The 21,029-nt window shown below is 34.7% G+C and overlaps 1 protein-coding gene across 6 annotated transcripts in view; it reads right to left on the minus strand.

Annotated features, from left to right (window-relative positions):
• The window catches only part of CCNA1 (cyclin A1), a 30,216-nt gene that overhangs the window by 5,150 nt on the left and 4,037 nt on the right, over window positions 1-21,029 (minus strand). For all 6 annotated transcript variants that reach the window (XR_012488463.1, XM_074304902.1, XM_074304904.1 and 3 more), the window contains 3 exons: window positions 3,262-3,514; window positions 2,980-3,104; window positions 2,021-2,244 (listed from right to left, as the gene is read on the minus strand). Coding sequence is in view for 5 of the 6 variants with exons in the window: in XM_074304902.1 (XP_074161003.1) it covers window positions 2,021-2,244; window positions 2,980-3,104; window positions 3,262-3,514 (602 nt within the window). In the remaining variant the exon portion in view is untranslated. The remainder of the gene's footprint in view (window positions 1-2,020; window positions 2,245-2,979; window positions 3,105-3,261; window positions 3,515-21,029) is intronic.

Raw genomic sequence — 21,029 nt, forward strand, 5'->3', positions numbered from 1 at the left:
CAGCATCTGAGTTTCTTTATCTTGTTATCTTTTTAAATTGCACAGGAGAGAGGTAAGGATATTTTCATGCTAAAAAGTTTGACATTGTGAAAATATACTTAGGTATACCCAAATATAGCCCCTTTTCCAATTCTTAGGGTTTAGTTCTCAGTCCTTGGACAAAGTTTCTGCTTGATAAGTTAAAAATAAATGATTAATTCTCTGAAATTCTCCCAAAAAATGTTGTTATAGGAAAATTATGATTAATTCAATTCAACTTTAGTTCAACTTAGCAAGTATCTAATATATAAAGATATTGTCCCATGTGCAAAGACTACAAAAACAAAAATGAAACAATCCTTGCTCTCAAAGAGCTTACATTCCCAAGGACCAGAGAGTGTAGATTTGATGACCAGATTTCCTGTAATTGAATAATAAAAGTAATTTGGACATAGCAAAAAAAATGATATGTACACTGCTATGCTTAAATCTTTCATTCCATCTGACATAGATCTTTGTGATACTGCTTTGAGATTTTTTATCCCTGACTGAGAATAAAAATGGAGCACTTATTTGGTATTGTATAGTTTACAAAACACTTTCTTCACAAAAATTCTAGAAGTACTTCCTTTTCTTCCACATATAAAGTTGATCCTTTAGAAATGTACAATAAATCAATCTAAAATTTTTAAAAATCCTAGAAAATAGGTAGTACAAACGTACTCCCATTTTGTAAATGAATAATGAAAGATTTAAAGGTTAAGCACATTGTGCCTATGTATATAAGCCAATTAAAGAACCACACTGGAATTCTACTCCAGGCCACATTTTAAATCCTGTGTTCTTCATTATATACAATAACAAGATTATGTGATGATCAACTGTGATGGGCTTGGCTCTCTTCAACAGTGATGCAAGGCAATTCCAACAGACCTGTGATGGAAAATACCATCCACACCCAGAGAGAGAACTATGAAGACTGAATGTGGATTAAAGCATAGTATTTTCACTCTTTTGTTGTTTATTTGCTTGTGGTTTCTCCCCCTATTTCTTGTGTTTTTTCCCTTTTGATCTATTTTTTTTTTTGCTCAGCATTATGACTATAGAAGTATGTTTATCCGAATTTCACACAATTAACCTATATCATATTGTTTGTTGCCTTGTGGGATGGGAAGGAGAGAGAAATCTGGAACACAAGGTTTTTGAAGATGAATGTTGAAAACCATCTTTACATATAATTGGAAAAATAAACTACCATTAAAAATAAAATTAAAAATAGAAATATACTTACACACACACACACATTTAAATAAATAGATAATTCCTGGGTTCTTTATACAATGCCATTCTGCTTTTCAAATGTACTTGCCCATTAAAAAAAAAAAAAAAAAAGTAAACGGAAACTGAAAGCTAAATTGCCATTCAATAGCAAAAAGACCAGAACTCAACAATATCTTGCCACACTATTTTATTTGTTAGAAATAAGTAACTTTGTATTGACTTTTAAAAGCCCAGAGAAAACATTTGTTCAAAGTTATTACCCATGGGGCAGCTAGGTGGCGAAGTGGATAGAACACCAGTCCTGAAGTTAGGAGGACCTGAGTTCAATTTTGATTTCAGACACTTAACATTTCCTGTCTGTATGACCCTGGGGTTAAGTCACTTAACCCCAATTGCCTCAGGGGAAAAAAAAAGTTATTACCCATTATAATCAAACCATTAAGCTGCTGTATCTATGACACATTCATTTGGACATCATAAAACTAAATTCATCATTAGCAAAATTACGTGTCCACTTTATTACAAATAGCTACCTTTTTTTTAGATCAAAAGCATATTAAATCAGTGCACTAATTAAAAAAAAAAACAAAACTCTAAACCTAATCCCACAAAAGAGGACCCTTTCTTTCAGAAGGTGAGAACCTTTCTTAATTGCCAACTAACTTAATGACTGACAGCAGGTATCTCTTCAAAAAAAAGAAAATAAGGTTTTTGACACTTTAGAAATGTCACTATCACTCAAGTTAGAGAGAATACTTACGAAGCCAATAGAATGGCTGCTGTTCCTACAAGCTGCAATTTCCCTCTGAGAACAGACATGCACGAAAGAAACCTGTCCAAGAAATTGACAGCCAGGTACAGAGTTTCAGCTCGAAGTTTGTATTCTTCCCCCACCTCTACCAGCCAATCCACTAAAATGGTTCGCATTCCTTCTGTGATATCAGGCTGCTTCCGCATGTAGTGGGCCTTTGGTCTGTATTTCATCTGTTTTTTGATAGAGGTTTGATATTAATTCAGAATGTGCTAGATGAGAGAAGGCATAAGACCACAACGAAGGAGCTGTGGGTTGTTTAGTTTAGAATAAAAACAAAGAACCTGAAATGGGTTAAGAAGGCAAAAGAATAAGAATTAGATTTGTTCTGTCATTATCGTACCTCCAAAAAAAAAAAATCCTTACTGTTTTAAGTTGGAGTGAGAGAGAGGAAGTGCACATGGAATGGAATTATCTGAATCATTTCTACTCCATAAATGTAACAAAATTTAAAATTTAGTAGGAAAGAGAAACTGATCTCATGGCTGTTTCCTACAGCATGTGGCAAGACCTCTGATTTCATTGGTGTGGGAATTCCCTCCACCCATACATCTACAATTTAGAAGTTAAATCTCAAGACTAAAGTTCATAACTATTAAATATTTGTCAAGGTCACACAGCTAGTAACTATCAGCCATGAGATTCAAACCCAGATCTTCTGTCTCCATGCCCAGGCATTACACTGTATGTTACTAAAGATTCAAGCTTCAAAGTACAGAGTTCCAGGTCCAAATGAAAAATCCCTCCTTGTCCCATCCACCATTTTCATAAATACCATCATTCCGTCACTACTAATACAACCATTGACTAATGCTAGGAAACTACTGGTGGTCATAACCAACTACTGACAATTATTTCAACATCAAGGATCTGGGGTTGCTGAGAAAAAGAAAAGAAGTGCAACTCACTTCAGCTTCTCTAAGGTATTGATGAATTTCTTCAGCATATTCAGTCACATTTATTACATCTGTACCAATATCTAAATGATCCTCAAACTGTGATTGCAGAGATGTATCCACCAACATAGGAGAAACTGCACGGGTTCAAAATTCAGTCAGATAAGTCAATCCTCCCCAGTTAGTCACAAGAGAGCCATTTCTTCTTTGTACTTGATGTAACTATATTGAGAGCTTAAAATGTCAAAGACATCATTAAAACAAGATACCTGAACTCAAGGCAAGAAAAATTACCTGTGCTAAAATCCAAGAGGAAGTGGAGGTCTGATTTCAGGGTGCTGGTATCTACTTCATACACATCTTCATATGCAATTTCTTCTCTAACAGTGCAGCTACAGCTACATGTTTCCCCATGCTCTGGTTCATCTACATAGATATCAAAACCTTGTTTGGCTGGCACGTGGACCATACAGTTAGAGATTAGTTTCTTTCCAGCTGGAGGGAAGACATTTTCTGATCCAGAGAAGCACCTGATGGTTGTGATTCCCTAAGAAAAAAAACAAAAGAATTACCTTCTTTTAAGGTAAGAAATAAACCACTATAAGCTACCTTGGTAGGGGACTTCATAAATATAGCATTTCTAAGTTTTGCTTTGTAAATTAAATGAGAGAGGCAATTGTTATTGCTGTAAGAATGCCTCAAAAACTAGATACAGTAGATTAAAAAGGACAGAGTCAGTGACAACTATTTCTGGAAAGTTTCATTCAGCAAATGAAGTCTTCCATACTTGCTTCTTATATAATACAAAAGCAAAATAATGCCTAGGGATCTGAGTGTGCGGAAGTTCACACTGTGTTCTCTGCTCCTAAAGTCAAGAAAATTGAAATTTAGAAAGATGTAATAAAAGGAGAAAAAACAAAAAAAAAAAAACACCAGGTCTCCTCCCTACCTTGTTCTATACCCTTCTCTAAGTGACTCAGCAATAAAGCACTTCATGGGGTCAAACAAACCCCTTTCATTGGAGGGGGGAAGACAAAACAGTATAGATTTCCAGGAGGCTCTGAAAATTAATAGATAACAACTTTCCTCAAGGATGACTGAAAGAATTCTATGTATCCTTTTCCTCATGGATACCATCCTGTGTTGTTCTCTAATCTTAAGTGAGTGATATAAGAAGAATCCAATAAAGAAGGTAGAATAATTTCCTTACCTGAAATGAATCATTCCAGGCAGACTAGTCTAAGCTTTCCCTTAGGGATGGGAAAATACAGAAGTAGACACTAAATAGTCATTATCAAAGGCCAAAACTTTGGGTACAGTCTGATTAATTCCATCATTACCACAGCTTATCAGTCAGCATATCAATATTCTTCTTTACTACATGGCTAGGAATCAGAATTTTTCAATTTAAGCTACATACTAACATTTTACTACATAATAACCTCTCATATGAGTGAAATTACTAAATAGTTAAGTCTCAGTAAACATGGGCTTTGGCCAGTTTTTATCAATCTAAACAGCACTGACTAAATCACATCATGGATAAAGAAAATTCTATCAATAGCACATTGTAGAGAAGAGAACACTGATCTTGAAATCAAAATGCCCCAGTTTATATCTGGACACTAATATTAGTTCTGCAACATTGGGAATCAGTCTTGATAGAATGTAAGATCTCCAAGAATAGAATTAACAAATTTTTATATGTCTACATACAAATGCATAATTGTATCGAGCTGTCGTCTCTAGAAGCTGCCGGATCGCTCTCTGGGAAGAGATCTGCTGTGTCTACTCAAATCTTTAAGACAGATTCAAGTAAGGAGGACCAGAAATGTTAACAGAGAGAGAATCCATTTCACAGGTTTCAACTGAAACTTGTTAAAAGTGAATTCATAGTTGGAATGAGTATGAAGAAGTACAAAAAGGGTAATATATTAAGACAATATCTCATTTCAGGAATTCTGAAAACTAACAAAAGAAAGGCAAAGTAAATAATAATTAGTAGGGTGAATGAGGCATAAGAATTCTAAGATAAGAGGCATGGTTACACAATAATTCCTATGAAAATTATCCAGGAGGTTTAGAGCATTGTAACTTCAATAAGTCAGTTATGTGAGATTGGATCCAAGAAAACAAAATAAACTTAAAATATACTAGGAGGGGATAATGTCCAGAATGAAGGAGAAAATATCCCTGGCTATACTCTACCCTCAGATCATATCTGAAGTACTGGAATCAGCCGTGGGTATCATATTTCAGAAGGACATTAATAAGCTAAAGAACATCTAAGAGAGCAACCAGCATTTATGCTATATGAGGTTTAGTCAAAGAAACACATGTTGAATCAAAAGACATTTATTAAGTGCCTACTACTCATCTGGTGCCATGATGGACATTAAAAAAACAAAAGACAAAAGTAGAACAGCTCCTACCTCAGAGAGCTTGCCCTAAAACAGGAAAAAATAATTATGTAGGAAGGCAAAAAAGGAAAGATGAAGGAAGGAAGGAGGGAAGAAAGGGAGGAAGGAGGGAAAAAGAGAGGAAGAGAAGAAGAGAGGGAGGGAGGAAGGAAGGAAGGGACAAAAGAAAAAGGGAAGTTGGGAGGTTGGGGGAGAAGCAAGGAGAGAAAAAGGGAAGCAGAGGGGAAAGGAGGGGGTAGGGAAGGGGAAGTGGGTAGGGAGAGGGGGGATGGAGAAGATGGGGGGACAGGAGGCAGCAGACAAGAAGGGAAGCAGGGAGGGAGGGAGAAAGGAAAGCAGGGAGGGAGGGAGGGAAGCAGAGAGGGAAGGAGAAAGGAAAGCAGGGAGGGAGGGAGGAAAGCAGGGGGGAAGAAGGAGGGAGGGAGGAGAAAAGAGAGGGATCGAGGAGGGAGAAAAATTCTGAAAGGTAGAGGTGAAGAGGGAGAACATACCAGGCTTGAAGATCAGGTAAATACAAAAGCACAAAGATAAGCTATTGAATGTCTTAAATGACATTCAGGGAGGAACAACATTAATGCTATTTTGGCTGGGGTAAAAAGAATAATACATAAAAACGACTAGAAAAGCAAGATAAGGCTGACTTTAAATGCCAAAGTAAAGTTTATATTTTGTCCTGGAGGTTAACTGGAAACCTCTGCAGTTTAATGAATACAATGTTTACATGGTCAGCCCTTCAGGAAAATCACTAGAGAAGACTCAGAAAAATATGATACTTTCAAAGTTCTGAAGGGTCAATACATAAAGAAATTATCTTTTTTTTTATTTGTTTAGGTTTTCAAGGAATAGATGAAAATTTTGATGAAAAATGGAGAGAAGAAATAGTAGGAGCTAGTATTTATATAGTGTTTTAAGGTTTACAAATATTTCATTTGAGCCTCACTATAACCCTAAAAAATAGGTGTAATTATCCAATTTTATATATAAGGAAACTGAAACTGACATGGTTTAGTGACTTGACTACCATCACACAGCTACCAAGTGTCTCAGGCCACATTTTAACTAGGGCATTCCTGACTCCAAGTCCAGTTCTCTATCTACTTGCATCACCTAGCTGCCTTATACTTAATATAAATAAAATATAATCTCAGTAAAACTACTTTCCAAAGACAAGCCTGGCAAAAAGCAAAGAAACTCATGACTAAAAGACTGAATATTGTAAAAGAAAAGTTCATAAAAAGTCTTATTATCCATTTGTGTAGCAAAAGGTATGGCAGAAGGCAAGACAGTGCTAAACATCACAGCTTTTAGACTGACCTTAAATATTAACTTAGCTGTTAATACATTAACTTTGGTGTTAATATAGTCAAAGTGAGATCCTCCAGGAGCTGAGATATATGAATCTTGATGTCTCTATAAACAAATCCTGGAGAAACAAAAAGTAAATGCAGCCAAATGGAAAGATGGCTCAAAGATTCTTCTCACAAAGAAATAAAAAGTATTGGCAAAGGAGGATTTATAGTCCTCTAAAGGCTAAAAACATCACTTCATGAGATATTTGGTAATCTCTTACTGCAGTGATTGAGGTAATTATTTATAAAAAAAAAAAGATCATTATTAAAAATGGAAACATCTACATAATTGAATAAAGTGAAAACCTACAAAGAACTCATTAAGATTCCAAATCAAATCAGCATATGCTTTGGTACTTTTGGTATCTTCAATGCAAAAGGAGACAGAGGTAAGAATAAAATAAAATCTGTTGGAAAAGGAGCATGGGATGAAAGAGGCCAAACTCTATATAAGTCTCACATCTCTATGTATTTTCAAAAGAAAAAATCAGAAGATGTTATACAAGGGAATCATCACATAAAAAATGAAATTGATGGAATTTTGAATAGGAACAATTCAATTCTAGCTAAAAGAATAAAAATGAGGAAAATATATAATACACAAATAAAATCCACCAAAATTTGACCTATTTTAACTAATTATTGAAGGGAGAATGAAAATGAATAGAGAAAAAGACATTGATGTTAATATTTCCATGTCATATATATTTAATTGATATGAACTGACTGCTTTAAAGATTCAAGAGTCCACTTACTTCAACAAACATTTAATCTGCTTACCAAAAAGAAAGGTGCTACAAATAATGACAAAATTAGTTTATATTATAAACCATGTTTATAAAATCTCATGGAAAAAGTTAAGACTAATTCTATGTATAATATTGCCTCACAAAAACAAACAAACAAACAAAAACCAAAAAAAAAAAAAAAAAAAAACCTAGGAAGGAAAATTTAAATATAATTTGATAAGAAGTTTGACTAAAATATCCCAAAAGAGGCTAAGGATGAAACCAGAAGGGAAATAAATTTTAAAAAGTAGGGAAAAACTCTGTGAAATTTGTTGTTTTAAAATAATTCTTTTCACCACCAATGCCAGTGAAATCCCTACAACGAAAAAAATAAAGATGAAAAAAACAGATGGATTACACTATGTTATTTAGATAGTTGGGGTCGATGTTGGAGATGATAATTTAAGGTGAGGAATCAATATGAGGTATCTCAATAAGATTTCAGAACCATGAGCAAAAATAACCTCATTACCAGCCCTACTTCTGCTAATAGAATATTATTAACTATCAGCCCACATGTATTCATCTTCACTAAGTTTTTAACAAGAATAATCTACATATGTATCAAAGGCATCTTTGGAAATATTAACAGGCCAGATTCCACGTGACAGTCATAAGTCCATATTTTTACTATCTCATAACTGACTGAAAGACAAATGACAAATCCCCATGAGTTTCATTACTATTAAAGCTATTGGTCACTACCAAGATTTCTAATGAGTGAGAGAATCAAGGGTTACCCAAAAAGCTGTAGAGAACCATACAATAAGAGCAAAATGCTACATAATTCAAACAATTATTCAAGAATGGCAATATAAAGAATGGCCTTAAAGAAACTTATGAACAAAAAATTAAGATGGGGTAGTCATATGGTAATAGTGAGGGATAAAATAGATGGCCCATCTGCTCCATTGGTATTCCTATGATATTGAATTTAATCCCTCCAAAGTTCTCAACACTTATCTCCTTATGATAAATTTCTTTAAAAAATGACATGAAATCGATTCTCAGTGGAGATAGTTATGCTTGGGACAAATAGTGTCCATATGGAGGCCAATGATGAAGGAAATACCCATAATATTATCAATGATTTGCAAAGAATAAAAAAACAAAAACTCCTAATAATTAAAACTAAGAAATGGAATTCATTGCACCTCAGCAGTTTGTGTATTTTCCTTTACTAGAGGTTTTCAAGTTAAAAAATTACTTCACGAATGTTATAGTTCAAACCACATCTCAAGGACTTCCAGGCCAAGAGGTCCTGACAATTCATTCCAGAAGAATCACTCACAGAAGGAATATGTTAAAAAGTGAATGTGATATGAAAAAGGTGGCATGAAAAAAACAGTAGGATGGTGGTGTCCCAAAACTGGGAAACATTTTTAGACCAATTTTCAATAAAGGCCATTCTTTATATTGCTTCTCTTGAATAACTGTTTGAATTATGTAGCATTTTGCTCTTATTGTATGGTACCCTTTTGGGTAATCCTTGATTCTCTCACTCATTAGAAATCTTGGTAGTGACCAATGGCACAAAGGCATATACATCACTGAAAGAATATTGTTATTAAAAAGATGGGGTCCCTTTAAGGAAGCAGCTTGAGAATCATTTTTAAAAATTGTCATTTCCCAAAGTTAACATATATCCTTAAAACTTTAAACTATGGGTTGGCAAGGAAAACCAATTTGATGACAAAATTCCAGGACATATTAAGTTTTAAAACAATGTGTCAGGGAAGACAGTTTTGAGGTCAAATCTTCCTTCAGATGTTCGCTAGCTCATAAGTCATTAAACTTTCATATGCATCATAATTTCCTGAAATATTTCTAAGTCATAGACTAAGTTTCCCATGTTGAAAAAAAATGACACAAATTTAGTATATTTTGGTAAAGGATAGTTTATAAGCACTTAAAAAGGGAGTGGTGATCACTGAATGCTTCAAACAGGTAATGCCAGATTAATTTCAGTTTTCCTTTTTGACAGGATTGCTACTAAACATGTAGATAAGGGAGAGTGTTGCAATACATATCAGCAAAATGCCCATTAGTCATTCATGCTATCTTTGCAGAGAAGTTGGAGAAATGTATCCTAAATGATTTGAAATTGGTTGACTGAACAAATACAAAGAATGACCTCTGTCCCTAGGCCTGTGTAAGTAATTTGTAAGTAAGCAGTGATTTGGATGAAGATGTAAATAGCATAATTACCAAATCTGAAGATGACCTGAGAGTGGAGAATCATTAATACTTTGCATAACAAATGGTCAGAAACCAAAAGGACTTCTACAACAAAATCTATTAAAAGGAGATTTTACAATGATAAAATCAAGTCCTACACTTAAGTACAAAATATAGACTATTCAACTACAAGACAGGGAGACATGTGGCTAAGTTAAAGCTTATGTGAATATGATCTTTGCATGCTCAACTGCAATAGGGATGACAAGACACTCATAAAAGCTAAAGTAATCTTTAATAAAGTAAACAGCATCCAGAAGAAAGTGATAATTCCACTATAAACTATAAGGATCAAACTACAATTGGAATATTTTCCAGTTTTTTTTTTTAATTACATAGCAAGATGGAGAGCTTCCAAGATAGAAGGCAACTAGGATACTAAGAAGATTCGAGATCATGCTATGAGGATAGTCCAATGGAACTAGGTGGAGGTGCTTCACCTAAAGAAGAGAGATTAATTAAAAGCTGCTGTGAAAAGCATCTGATGTAATCAAAAAGTTCTTGATAATGAAAGGCAATCAAAATTGGTACAGGCTGCTTCAAGAGACATTGGGATCAAGATGAGGAATAGATGACTCCTAATAACTTTACATAGTGCAGTTTTAAGTTTTAATAATTTCAGAAGTACAAATGGTAGAAATTTAAAATGGAAATTTTTAGTAGGAAGGGAAAGATATCATGTAAAGGAAGTACCCCTGAACTAGGCCTCATAGAAAGAGAAAAAATAGTTGACGATCATACAGCACAATAGTATAGAATATGATCTAGGGTTGAGAGATGGACTGGATGATCACATAGATGTGAGCTAGCTATTTGATATGGCTAGAATAAAAATGTGCAGAGGAATAATGGTGGGATAGGGTGAGGGGAATAGAAAGGGAAGTGACAGGATTTGGAGAGAGCAGGAACTAAAGATTTTTAAGAAAGGGACATTTTTTAAATCACAAAATTAGTTTATTAGCTCAATGAGAGATGGTATAAAGATTAAAAACTAGCAGAAATGGAGGATATTCCCAGTCAAGGTCACGTAGGAAGTGATTACAATAGCTCAAGTGAAAGTGAGGACCTGAACAATAATGGCAATAATGGGTGGTTATTGTTGTTTGCCCTTTGTTCTGGAAGGGGACTATATAATCAAGGAAGTGATGCCATGACATGCAAGTGAATTAGATTGAAGTCAGAAAAGGTCGTCCAAAGTCATCAGCATCACTTTCTTCTCTACAGCCATCTGGGTTCAATGGCAAGATCTAGATCAGAAAGACTGGAGATGGCCCTAGATGCAGTGGGATAATTTGGCTTTTTTTGAAAGTCTCAGTTTGGCTAATGCAATGCCCAAACAGTGATTAAGACTAAATAAGAAATAAAGTAGAGAATGGCCTCTCTAACCTAGCCAGAAAAAAAATCAATCTAAGGAAAGGAAGACCCTCAAGATTTCTGATCAAAACAGAAGCAATTGGTGTTTACATTCACTCTGAATCAATCAGGGGACAAACAATGATCAAGTAGGTTTGACTTCCCTAAGGTTCAATGAGAACCAGTGGTTTGGATTTAAGGCATAGTCCTAGGCCAAAAATTCCAAGTTATCTTGCAATATTTCAGTGACCAAAAGTTACATTCCTATTGGCAGAGCACTCTCAGGTAAAGGAATGATGCACTATGTGAACAGAGGAGAAAAAAGAGAAGGGAAGAGAAGGGAAGGAGAAAAGAGAATAGAAAGCTGTGTTGTCCAACTGACTAGTCCCAGTTGGGTCCCCAGTGGGGCAACCAATAGAAAAAAAAGAAAAAAGTGAAGAAGGAACAAATGAAGGATCATGTACTTATATGTTTGTAACATATACCTAGCAAAACAATCTTTTCTCCTTCATTCACCAAAAGAAAGAAAAAAAGACAAGAGTTGCCTGAATTATGTCAGGAAATAATTGTAAAATATAAATAAGAATTAGCAACATACATTAAGATACTCTAAAGTGTCACAAAAGGAAGGTCAATAATGCTATGTGAACAGGTCAGATGATGGGTAATTTTACAATTTGATCTAGATTTATTCCAAAGGAAATTCCATTTATTCCATTAATTATCTTGTGGTTTATGATTACACTATGTATTTATTTAGTGTTAAAGGCTACTTCAGAAGTTAACATTTGGAGCTATCCTTTTTCCCTTTTAGTTGGCATAGAGGAGTCTGTGATTTATGCATTTGGTTTAAAAGATTTCCTTTGTATATTATGGGAAAATAAGTCATGTGGTAAAATAGATGAGGTGCCAAGAAAGCAATCTGAGTGTGGCAGGGTCATTCATAAACCATGATTAATGTCTCCATTATTCCAAGTGCTTTTACTAGGGCTGAACCTTTCATGTTGTTGTGCATTGGAAAGAAGGATAATGTAAATTAATAATGATTAGATATCTAGTATTTATATTGACTTCAATGCAAAGCTAGATAAAGTTTAAATCTTTTAAGATCACTTCAATTTCAGGCTAGTTCCAATGGTCTTATGATGAAGAGAGCCATCTGTGCCCAGAGAGAAGACTGTAGGGACCAAGGGTGGATCATACCACATTATTTTCACGTTTTTGTTGTTATTTGCTTGCATTTTGTTTTCTTTCTTATTTTTTTCTTTTTTGATCTAATTTTTCTTGTGCAACATGATAATTGTGGAAACACATATAGAAAGAATGCACAAGTTTAACATATATTGGATTACTTGCTGTCTAGGGGAGAGTGTGGGGAAAGGGAAGGAGAAAAAAATGGAACATAAGGTTTTTCAAATGTTAATGTTGATAGATGAATTTGTTTTAAAAATAAAAAGCTTTAAATAAAAACAGATCACTTCAACTGACTGTCTCAAGACAATTTAGGATATTCAAGAGTTAAACACAAAAGTTAATGATATGTATAGGCTATTGGGTGCTCAAGAATAACTTTAAAACTTACAAAGGCTTGACCAAAGTACTTTGAAAACAGTTACTTTATATAAACTATCTAGTTACTTTATATAAACACTATCACATGTCTAAAAGTCTCAGTTCTAGCTTCTAACAACTAGGTCTTGGTCTTAGGTATTTTATTCCTTATATGGTGAGGATAACTTTCCTGATTTACCAGATTACTATGATAAGCCATTTTATGTATATGTATATGTACACACACATATATGTGGAATAGAAACCCCCTAATTTACTAACAGATTTGAGATCTTTCCCATACCCTCATACTGGTTTAGCCTATCTGCCAAAATAGTTTGCTGGAGTATGGCTACTACATGGAGCCACAGGAGTTAAATGGATCAGATGAATATCAAAGGTGGAAAGCAGCCCTGAATAAAGCTCAGTAGCCTTCATATCAGAGATACTATTATTCTTCCTTGAACAACCATACAGAGTCACTGTTCTCTGTAATACATCATTGTTATAGGCCTATGAAACCTGGACACTATACTAGTGCTATGCCAAGAAACTAAATTGCTTTCATTTGAATTGTCCTGGGAAGATTCTGAAGATCACCTGTCAGGATAAGAAACCAGACTTAAGTCCTTTCTCAAATTAGATTTACAAGCTTTCCAACTCCACTTCAGAAGCACAACTCCACCGGGCTGGCCACATTGGCAAACATATATTTGGCATTAGAACAAAGAGATTATCTTATGGAGAATTCACAAAAGGCAACTGCTTATACCGTGATCAGAAAAAACAATAGAAGGAACTCTGGGGAAAGATTCTGGGGAAATGATAGAATACGCCAGTAAATTTCAAGCTTTCCACAAACACAGCAAATTTGTACCTCAGAATGAATATAGACATGAAAAATCAACATTTGGGACAGAACAAGGGTCCTCCTGACATAGCCCAAGATCTGGGAGAAAAACCTCCAGATTGTGAACTAATGTTAAGTGCAAATACCTCCAGGTTAGCACCACAGAAACATCATGTGGGGATCCAGGGTTTGACAGGAGCCTCAGCAGAACCACAGAAACTTTCACCTCCTGAACTGCATACTGAATTACTCATATCTATGTCTGGGAAGACTGAGTGAACCTCTGCTGTTTAGGAATTCCAGGCCCAGCTGTCCTGCAAAAAGGCAACCCTGGGCAAAAAGGAACCAGCACACTTGTGAGTGCACATGCAGTGGGGCAGGAATATGGGGCTGCAGACACTTGCAGAAGGGAAGAACTTTTAGTTTGGGGTTCTAGATCAGAGGAGAGAGCTCAAAGGAAGCTAAAAGCATCATGTCTCCCACTCCACAAATAGAGCTGCTTACACTAATCCTTCTCATTTAAAAAAATAAAAAAGTGAAACAGCAAAGAAATAAGAATCCAACCACAGACACTTAATATGAGAACAGGGAAAACTGGGGTTCATCTATAGAGGAGGATACTGAAATAAAAGAAACTACTTCAACCTCAAGAATAACATTAAATGGGTCCCTACCTAAAGAGAATTTATATAAGAACTCAAAAAATAATTTAAAAATCAAATGAAAGACACTGAGGAAAAAAATTTGAAAAACCATTCAAGAAAATAAAATTAAGGGAAAAAAGTTATTCAACTAGAAAAGGAGATACAAGGTCTTAAAAATGAAAATAACTCTTTGAAAATTAGAATTGATCAAGAAGAAGCCAGTGAAGTGCTAAGAGATCAACAAAACATAATATAGAGAATAAAGAAATATAACAGAATATGAAATATCTTAGAAGAAAATGAAATATAGATAACAGATTGAGAAGAGAAAATATAACAATAATTGGGCTACCTGAAAACTGTGACCACAAAAGAAACTTTGACACAATAATGCAAGAAATAATGGTCTTGGAATCATAGAACAAAAGGGGAAAGTAGAAAAATAAAAAACCTACTGATCACCATCTCAAAATGATCCTCTGTAGAAAACACGTAGGAATATTATTACCAAATTTCAAAACCCCCAGATCGAATAAAAATTTTTGCAAGAAACAAACAAACAAAAAACAAATTAAATATGCTGGAGCTACAACTAGAATTGTATGGGACTTAGCAGCAGCCACAATAAAAATCTGCAGGTCTGGGAATCATATATATCAGTAATCAAAAGGAATAGACCTGTAGTCAAAAATATCATATTCAGTAAACTTATCCATAATATGAAAGAAAAAAAGTGAGCATTCATTGAACTTGCAGATTTTCAGGACTTTCAACCAAACCCAAACTCAATCTAATATTTAACATCAAAGAGACAATATACAAGATTAATTTCAAGGATCTTTAACATGGACAAATTTATGTTTTTACACAGAAATATATACCATATGCTTGAGATTGACATCAGTAACTAGGTAGTTCAAAAGAAAGATGTATACAAATGAAATGCAGAGGAAAAATAAGCGGAGTTATTAGATGAGGGAGGAGGACTCATAGTTTTGAAAACCTAGTCACATTGGAAATAGGTTAAATAGGCAGCACTGTATATATACCATGGATGATGGTATAGCACCCTCACAAATCTATAAATGAATAAGGGGGGAGAGATGGGTAGAGGAGAAAGGAAAAGGTAGGGGGAAGAAAACAAGGGAGGGAACCATGGGTGGGAGAGGTCAAGTAACAGCAAGGCAAATTAAGGAGCAGAATTAAAGCAGGGGAGTTAGCAGGGATAGGAAAAAAGATATATATATATACAAACACTATTATAAGAATCAGGAGTCAAACTTATTAGGAAAAAAAAAAAGGACAAATAATAATCACAGATCTTAGACAAAGTCAAACTTAAAAATTTATTAAAAAGAGAAATCTACATTATATGTCAGTCATTAATGCTGTTTTAGATGCATATTTGCATATGGGTAAATGCATGTGTATATGTGTGCTTGTATATATGTAGATATGTATACATGTAGTTCTATATATGCATGTAGATAGACAAATACATATGGGGGTGTCTGTAGATGGGTATGAATGTATATGTATGGGGGAGGGAGGCTGCTGTATGTGTGTGTGTGTGTGTGTGCATGTATCTATTAAATATATCTGTGCTTAATTATAGCCTTCTTGGAGTTAGGTAGGAGGATTAAGGGGGGGGGAAATAAAGTTTTAAAAGTGTGCAGTAGAGAACAAAAGAACAACTTACACGGAAGCAAAGAAAAGATGGACACTCATGAATATAGTTTCTTCTATTATATATCCTTTCTTGAACTGGAAATGTATTGTTATGTATTTAGAATCTCTGGTGTTCTGCTGGGCATATGACAATGCTTTTTTTGTTTTGGTTTCCTTTTCTTTCTTTCTTTTTTCTATTCTTTTTTAAATAAACAGAAAATATTAAAAAAAATTAAAGGACACTCTTAAGATCTCTTTCAAGAACTTTTGATTTGATTTGTGATATAGAAGATTCTGGCATAGGACCATCCGGTATCAGATGGTCTCATCAGAGAAGGTACTATGCTCTATGAGGAAGGCAGAATTTCAGTAGTTGAAAAGAAACAAGAGATGTTCAGATTTAGAAAAGTCACCCCAAATGTTCATATGGACCATTTGTGCCCAACCTGTAGGAAAGCACTTTTGAGTTCATATTGGTCTGATCAACCACAGTTGGACAGCCACAGTTTTTGTCCTCTTCAAGAATAAAGGACAACCATCAACCCCCATCTACTACACACACACACACACACACACACACACACACACACGGACAGACATAGGAACTTTCACATCAATTTTGCAATATTACAATTAGAAAAGAAAGGAATAAGAAATAAGCCAAGCACTAAGCTAAGAGATTTATAAATATTATATCATTTAATTCTCATGATAACCTTGAAAATAGGTGCTATTATATCATTACTTTATAGTACAGGAAACTGAGGCAAGGCAAGGGCCAAATAATTTGCCCAGTGGGGAGGGGGAAACAAGGTGAAAGTTTGTTTGGTTTTAAATGATTACTCTTTGAGATGTACTCATGAGAATAAATCACAGAGTTCCAGGTAAAGGCAAATCTTAGGCTTTTTCCCAATAATTCCCTACTTTTTAATATAACATTTTAACAAACTAAACACCATGGGGCATACCAACACTTGGCCATCACACTTTAAGCAGTTTATGACAAGATAAAACACACAAATATCTTTTCATTACAAAGGTTGATGATAGTGCATAAAAAAGGTGCTAGATACTTTAAGAGTTTAAAGAAATATTGCTACTAAATAGGAAAGGAGGAAATATAATATTCTAATCAAGGAACATAGTGAGCAAAGTTAACAAAGTGGAGAAAGTTCAGGAAGAGAATAGTCCCACCTGATATAATTAAGAGTGTTTAAAAGGTTATGAAGGCTGGGAAAATTGGGAGGGAACAAATTGTAGAACCTTAAATCCCAAACTGAATAGTAAGGATTTTATTTGGGAGACAAATGAGGGAGTATTAAAAAAATTTTAATGGAAAGAGTAGTGATAACTAAAATTAGAAATTACTAAAAGCAGGATATGTTATAGAATAGAAGAAAAAAGAAAAAGATTAAAGATCAGATAACAGACTGATGACATCTACTAAACAAGAAGAAATGAAATCTGGAAAGATGGTGGCTCAGCAAAAATGGAAAATAATTCCATATGGGAGACAAAAAAAAAATCAATAAAACTGACTAGATTCAAGGGATCAAAGATTGAATGCCAAGTTTTAAGTACAAATGATTGATTAATTATTCCATTAAGGGAAATAGATAGCTTGTTTGGGATTGACTTGAGAACTGGTAGTAAAAAAAAAAAAAATTGATGGCCTATTTTAGTGTTTGCAAGACACTCTCATAGTAATGGAAAATCAGGTAGGCAACTGAAGAGTTAAGAGAAGCACATAGTCAATGTTTAATAAATGTTGAATTGAACTAACTATAGAGTTCAGGAAAGGGGCTACAGCTACCAATCAAATAGATGAAATTGCCCAGGACTGAAGCTGGCAAGAGTCGTAGCCTGGTGTAAAGTTACATTTAAGAAGTGAAAGAAGAAACAGGAGGAGAAATAGAAAAGACTAATGAGGATAAGGGAAATAGCTAAGTGCCAGATCATAGGCATACAAAGAGCAAGGGTTTCAAGATGGAAGATGTTTTGATCTTAAATGCTATATAACCTTTCTGAGAAAGCTACCTCAACCGTGAGCACAATAGTTAGGAGTTCAGATTGTTAAATTAAGAAGTGGAAATACTGCTCAGATTCATTTCTAGAAATGTAGGTACAAATAAGGACAGGAGGAGAACTGGACCTAGAAAACAGGGTAAAGGAAAGGTAAAGAGAATTTAACTTCTTAGTAAGAAGGGAAGGAGGCAGTATGTGGTCACAAGAGTAACACTGAAGTTGAAGTCAGAAGAGTTGGGTTCAAATCTATGATTCTGTTACTTCCTGTGTGACCTTGAGCAAGATATTTAAACTGTTGGTCCCTGTTTTCTCCTCTGTATGTCTCTTTCCAGGTTCATGACTCATGGAATATAAAGAGATGATTAGGACAAGGATTAGCATAAATCAAGGACTATAAATCAAGCATATAGGTAACACTAGGGTTAATACTTGGTAAAGAGATGAAACAGGGAACAAGGGGATGTGTAATTTCCTCAACTTTCAGTTCTTCTCAGCGTTCCAGATTGTTTGGAATCATCAATTCTCTACCCCTTCTCTGAATTCTCAGGACCACCTCTTTTGTCTTTTCTATTTTGTATCAATAAGTTACTTGTAGGCTAACTTGTTCCTCCCTATCATAGTATAAGCTCCTTATTAAGTGACTCTCTGAGCTGTGAGGATTAAATAAGATATATTTGTAAAGTACTTAGCATAGTGCCTGGCCATGATTGGCATTATATAAATATTAGCTATCAACATCATCATCTTAGCTCCTACCTCCAAAGCAAGAGAGTGGAAATTCATCTACAAATTATTGTTTTTAGCATTTTGAATAATTGTACTCAAACATTTATTAAACTTCTATAAACTCAGCACTACAGTAAGCACCTGTGAGCCAAAATGCAAATACTTTGACCTTCAAGAATTTACTTTTCAAACTTCTGCAATCAGTCTACCAAACGCTAAAATTATTCTTTTAAATGTTATTAGTTATCTCAACTTGACTCCCTTACAGTTTTTAATAATGACAATTCCCATCCCCAGTACCTCCATTTTCTTGGATATGTCTTTCACTCTCACTCTTCAAAGTGAATATAAATAGAAATATATGCAAAGCCATTAAATACAAAGTAGCTTGGAAAGAATACCAGCAGTTGAGGAAATCAAGAAAGGAATCATCAAACCTAATCTCTCTCCTGAACTATAGTGCTATGTTACTACTAAGTGCTAATTGGATATGACCAGTTGGATGGATATGGGTATTTTGAACACAATATATAACCAATTAAGAAATATTTCACTATCACCACCAGCATCCCCATTTCCCCTCCTATAACTACTCCATTTTTATTAAGGGCACAATTACTGTTCAAGTAATTCCAAATCACTTTCTACTCCAAGTCAATTGTCAAGTCTTATTTAACCTGCCTCTCCAACTTCTTTCCCATTCCTCTTTTCAGTACTATCACAGTTTCTCTATTCTCCAACCCTAGTTCAAGCCTTCATCACCTTTTATTCATATTACTACAGTAGCTTCCTGATTCATCTTTTACCTTTCCATCCATCACAGACCACCAAATTAATAATTTCCTAAAATACATGAATGATTCACATCACATACTCCTACTCAAAAATTTTCAGTACCCTATTACCTCCAGGACAAAATACAAAATTTTCATCCTGGATCCTACCTGACACTCTAGAATATTGCAAATAATATGAAATATTGCTGATCAAAAAACTTGCTACCTTTCCTCCTATATAGAGTGTTCTATTACCACCACTTATATACCTTTGCACAACTGCTCTCAAAGTTCATAATGTGCACTCAAGTGCTACTTTCTACATAATGGGCTTGTTGGACTGTTTTAGTGTTTGCAAGACACCCTCATAGTGATGGAAAATCAGGTAGGCAACTGAAGAGTTAAGAGAACATAGTAAATGTTTAATAAATGCTGAATTGAACTGACTATAGAGTTCAAAAAAGGGGCTACAGCTACCAATCAAATAGATGAAATTGCCCAGGACTGAAGCTGGCAAGAATCCTGATTCCTCTGTCTATAATGTCCGGGCTAGTTCCCTGGTGGGCTTCAGGATCAGAGTCCGGAACAATCAAAGTCCTTAGTCTATAGGGGGAGAAGTGAAAGAGGCAGAAAAGCTGCCCCATGGCAGCTTGACAAAGATGTATTGTGGATTCTGGAGTCCGAGTCTCCAGCCTCTCTCTTCCTCCTCTTGCAGCCAAGAGACCTCTCTCCCTCAGCCCTCCAATCTTTGCCTATGATTACCTCACTACCATACATTCAGAAAGCACCAATGATGACATGAACATCACCATCTCCTCTAAATATATGTATATAGAACCATTATCTCACATCGAATAAATAATTAGCTTTAAGTGTTCAGCTGTCTGATTCAAGTACACCTTTTCCTAGTTACAGCCCTCTATATCTGCCCAACGATTAGCACCCTCATTCTTACAATTTGTTGTTATTCAATCACCCCATTTGGGGTTTTCTTGCAAAAATACTAAAATGGTTCGTCATTTCCTTCTCTAGCTCATTTTATAGATAAGAAACTTGGAATTACTTTTTATCAATCCAATACATACATATATTTTCTACTACCAGAACCCCAAAATTCAAGCTCTTTGAATAGAGATTATTTCTCTTTTCTTTGTATTATCACCACCCGGCCCAAATCTGTGAAAATATTAGCAACTTAAAGTTTGTTGATATCTATTGAACTTTTGGAGATTAAACACTGCAATCAAGGAGCAGAGGCATAGACATGACAAAATAAAGAGTTTTGTTTGGGGAAGAGACAATAGTTCAATTTGGTTAGAATATAAAAACCACTAGGAGTAAATAAAATGATTTTTTTTGCTGAAAAGGGGTAAGCAGTCTATTTGTGGAGAGCCTTAAATTCCAGGATAAGGAACTTGTATTTTATATCATAAGGAATGAAGAACCAATAAAGGTTTGTGACCAGATGATTAATATGGTCATCACTGCATTACTTTAGAAATATTTTCCCAAAAAATATATATATACATACACACATATACCTTTATATTATATATATATATATATATATATACACACATACATACATATACACATACATATGAGAAGGAAGAGGCATGAGGAGATGAAGGGTGGCAGAGAAAGAGAAAAGAAACAGAGACAAACAGAGACAGA

This window comes from Sminthopsis crassicaudata, chromosome 3, assembly GCF_048593235.1.
Source record: "Sminthopsis crassicaudata isolate SCR6 chromosome 3, ASM4859323v1, whole genome shotgun sequence".
NCBI classification, from domain to species: domain Eukaryota; kingdom Metazoa; phylum Chordata; class Mammalia; order Dasyuromorphia; family Dasyuridae; genus Sminthopsis; species Sminthopsis crassicaudata.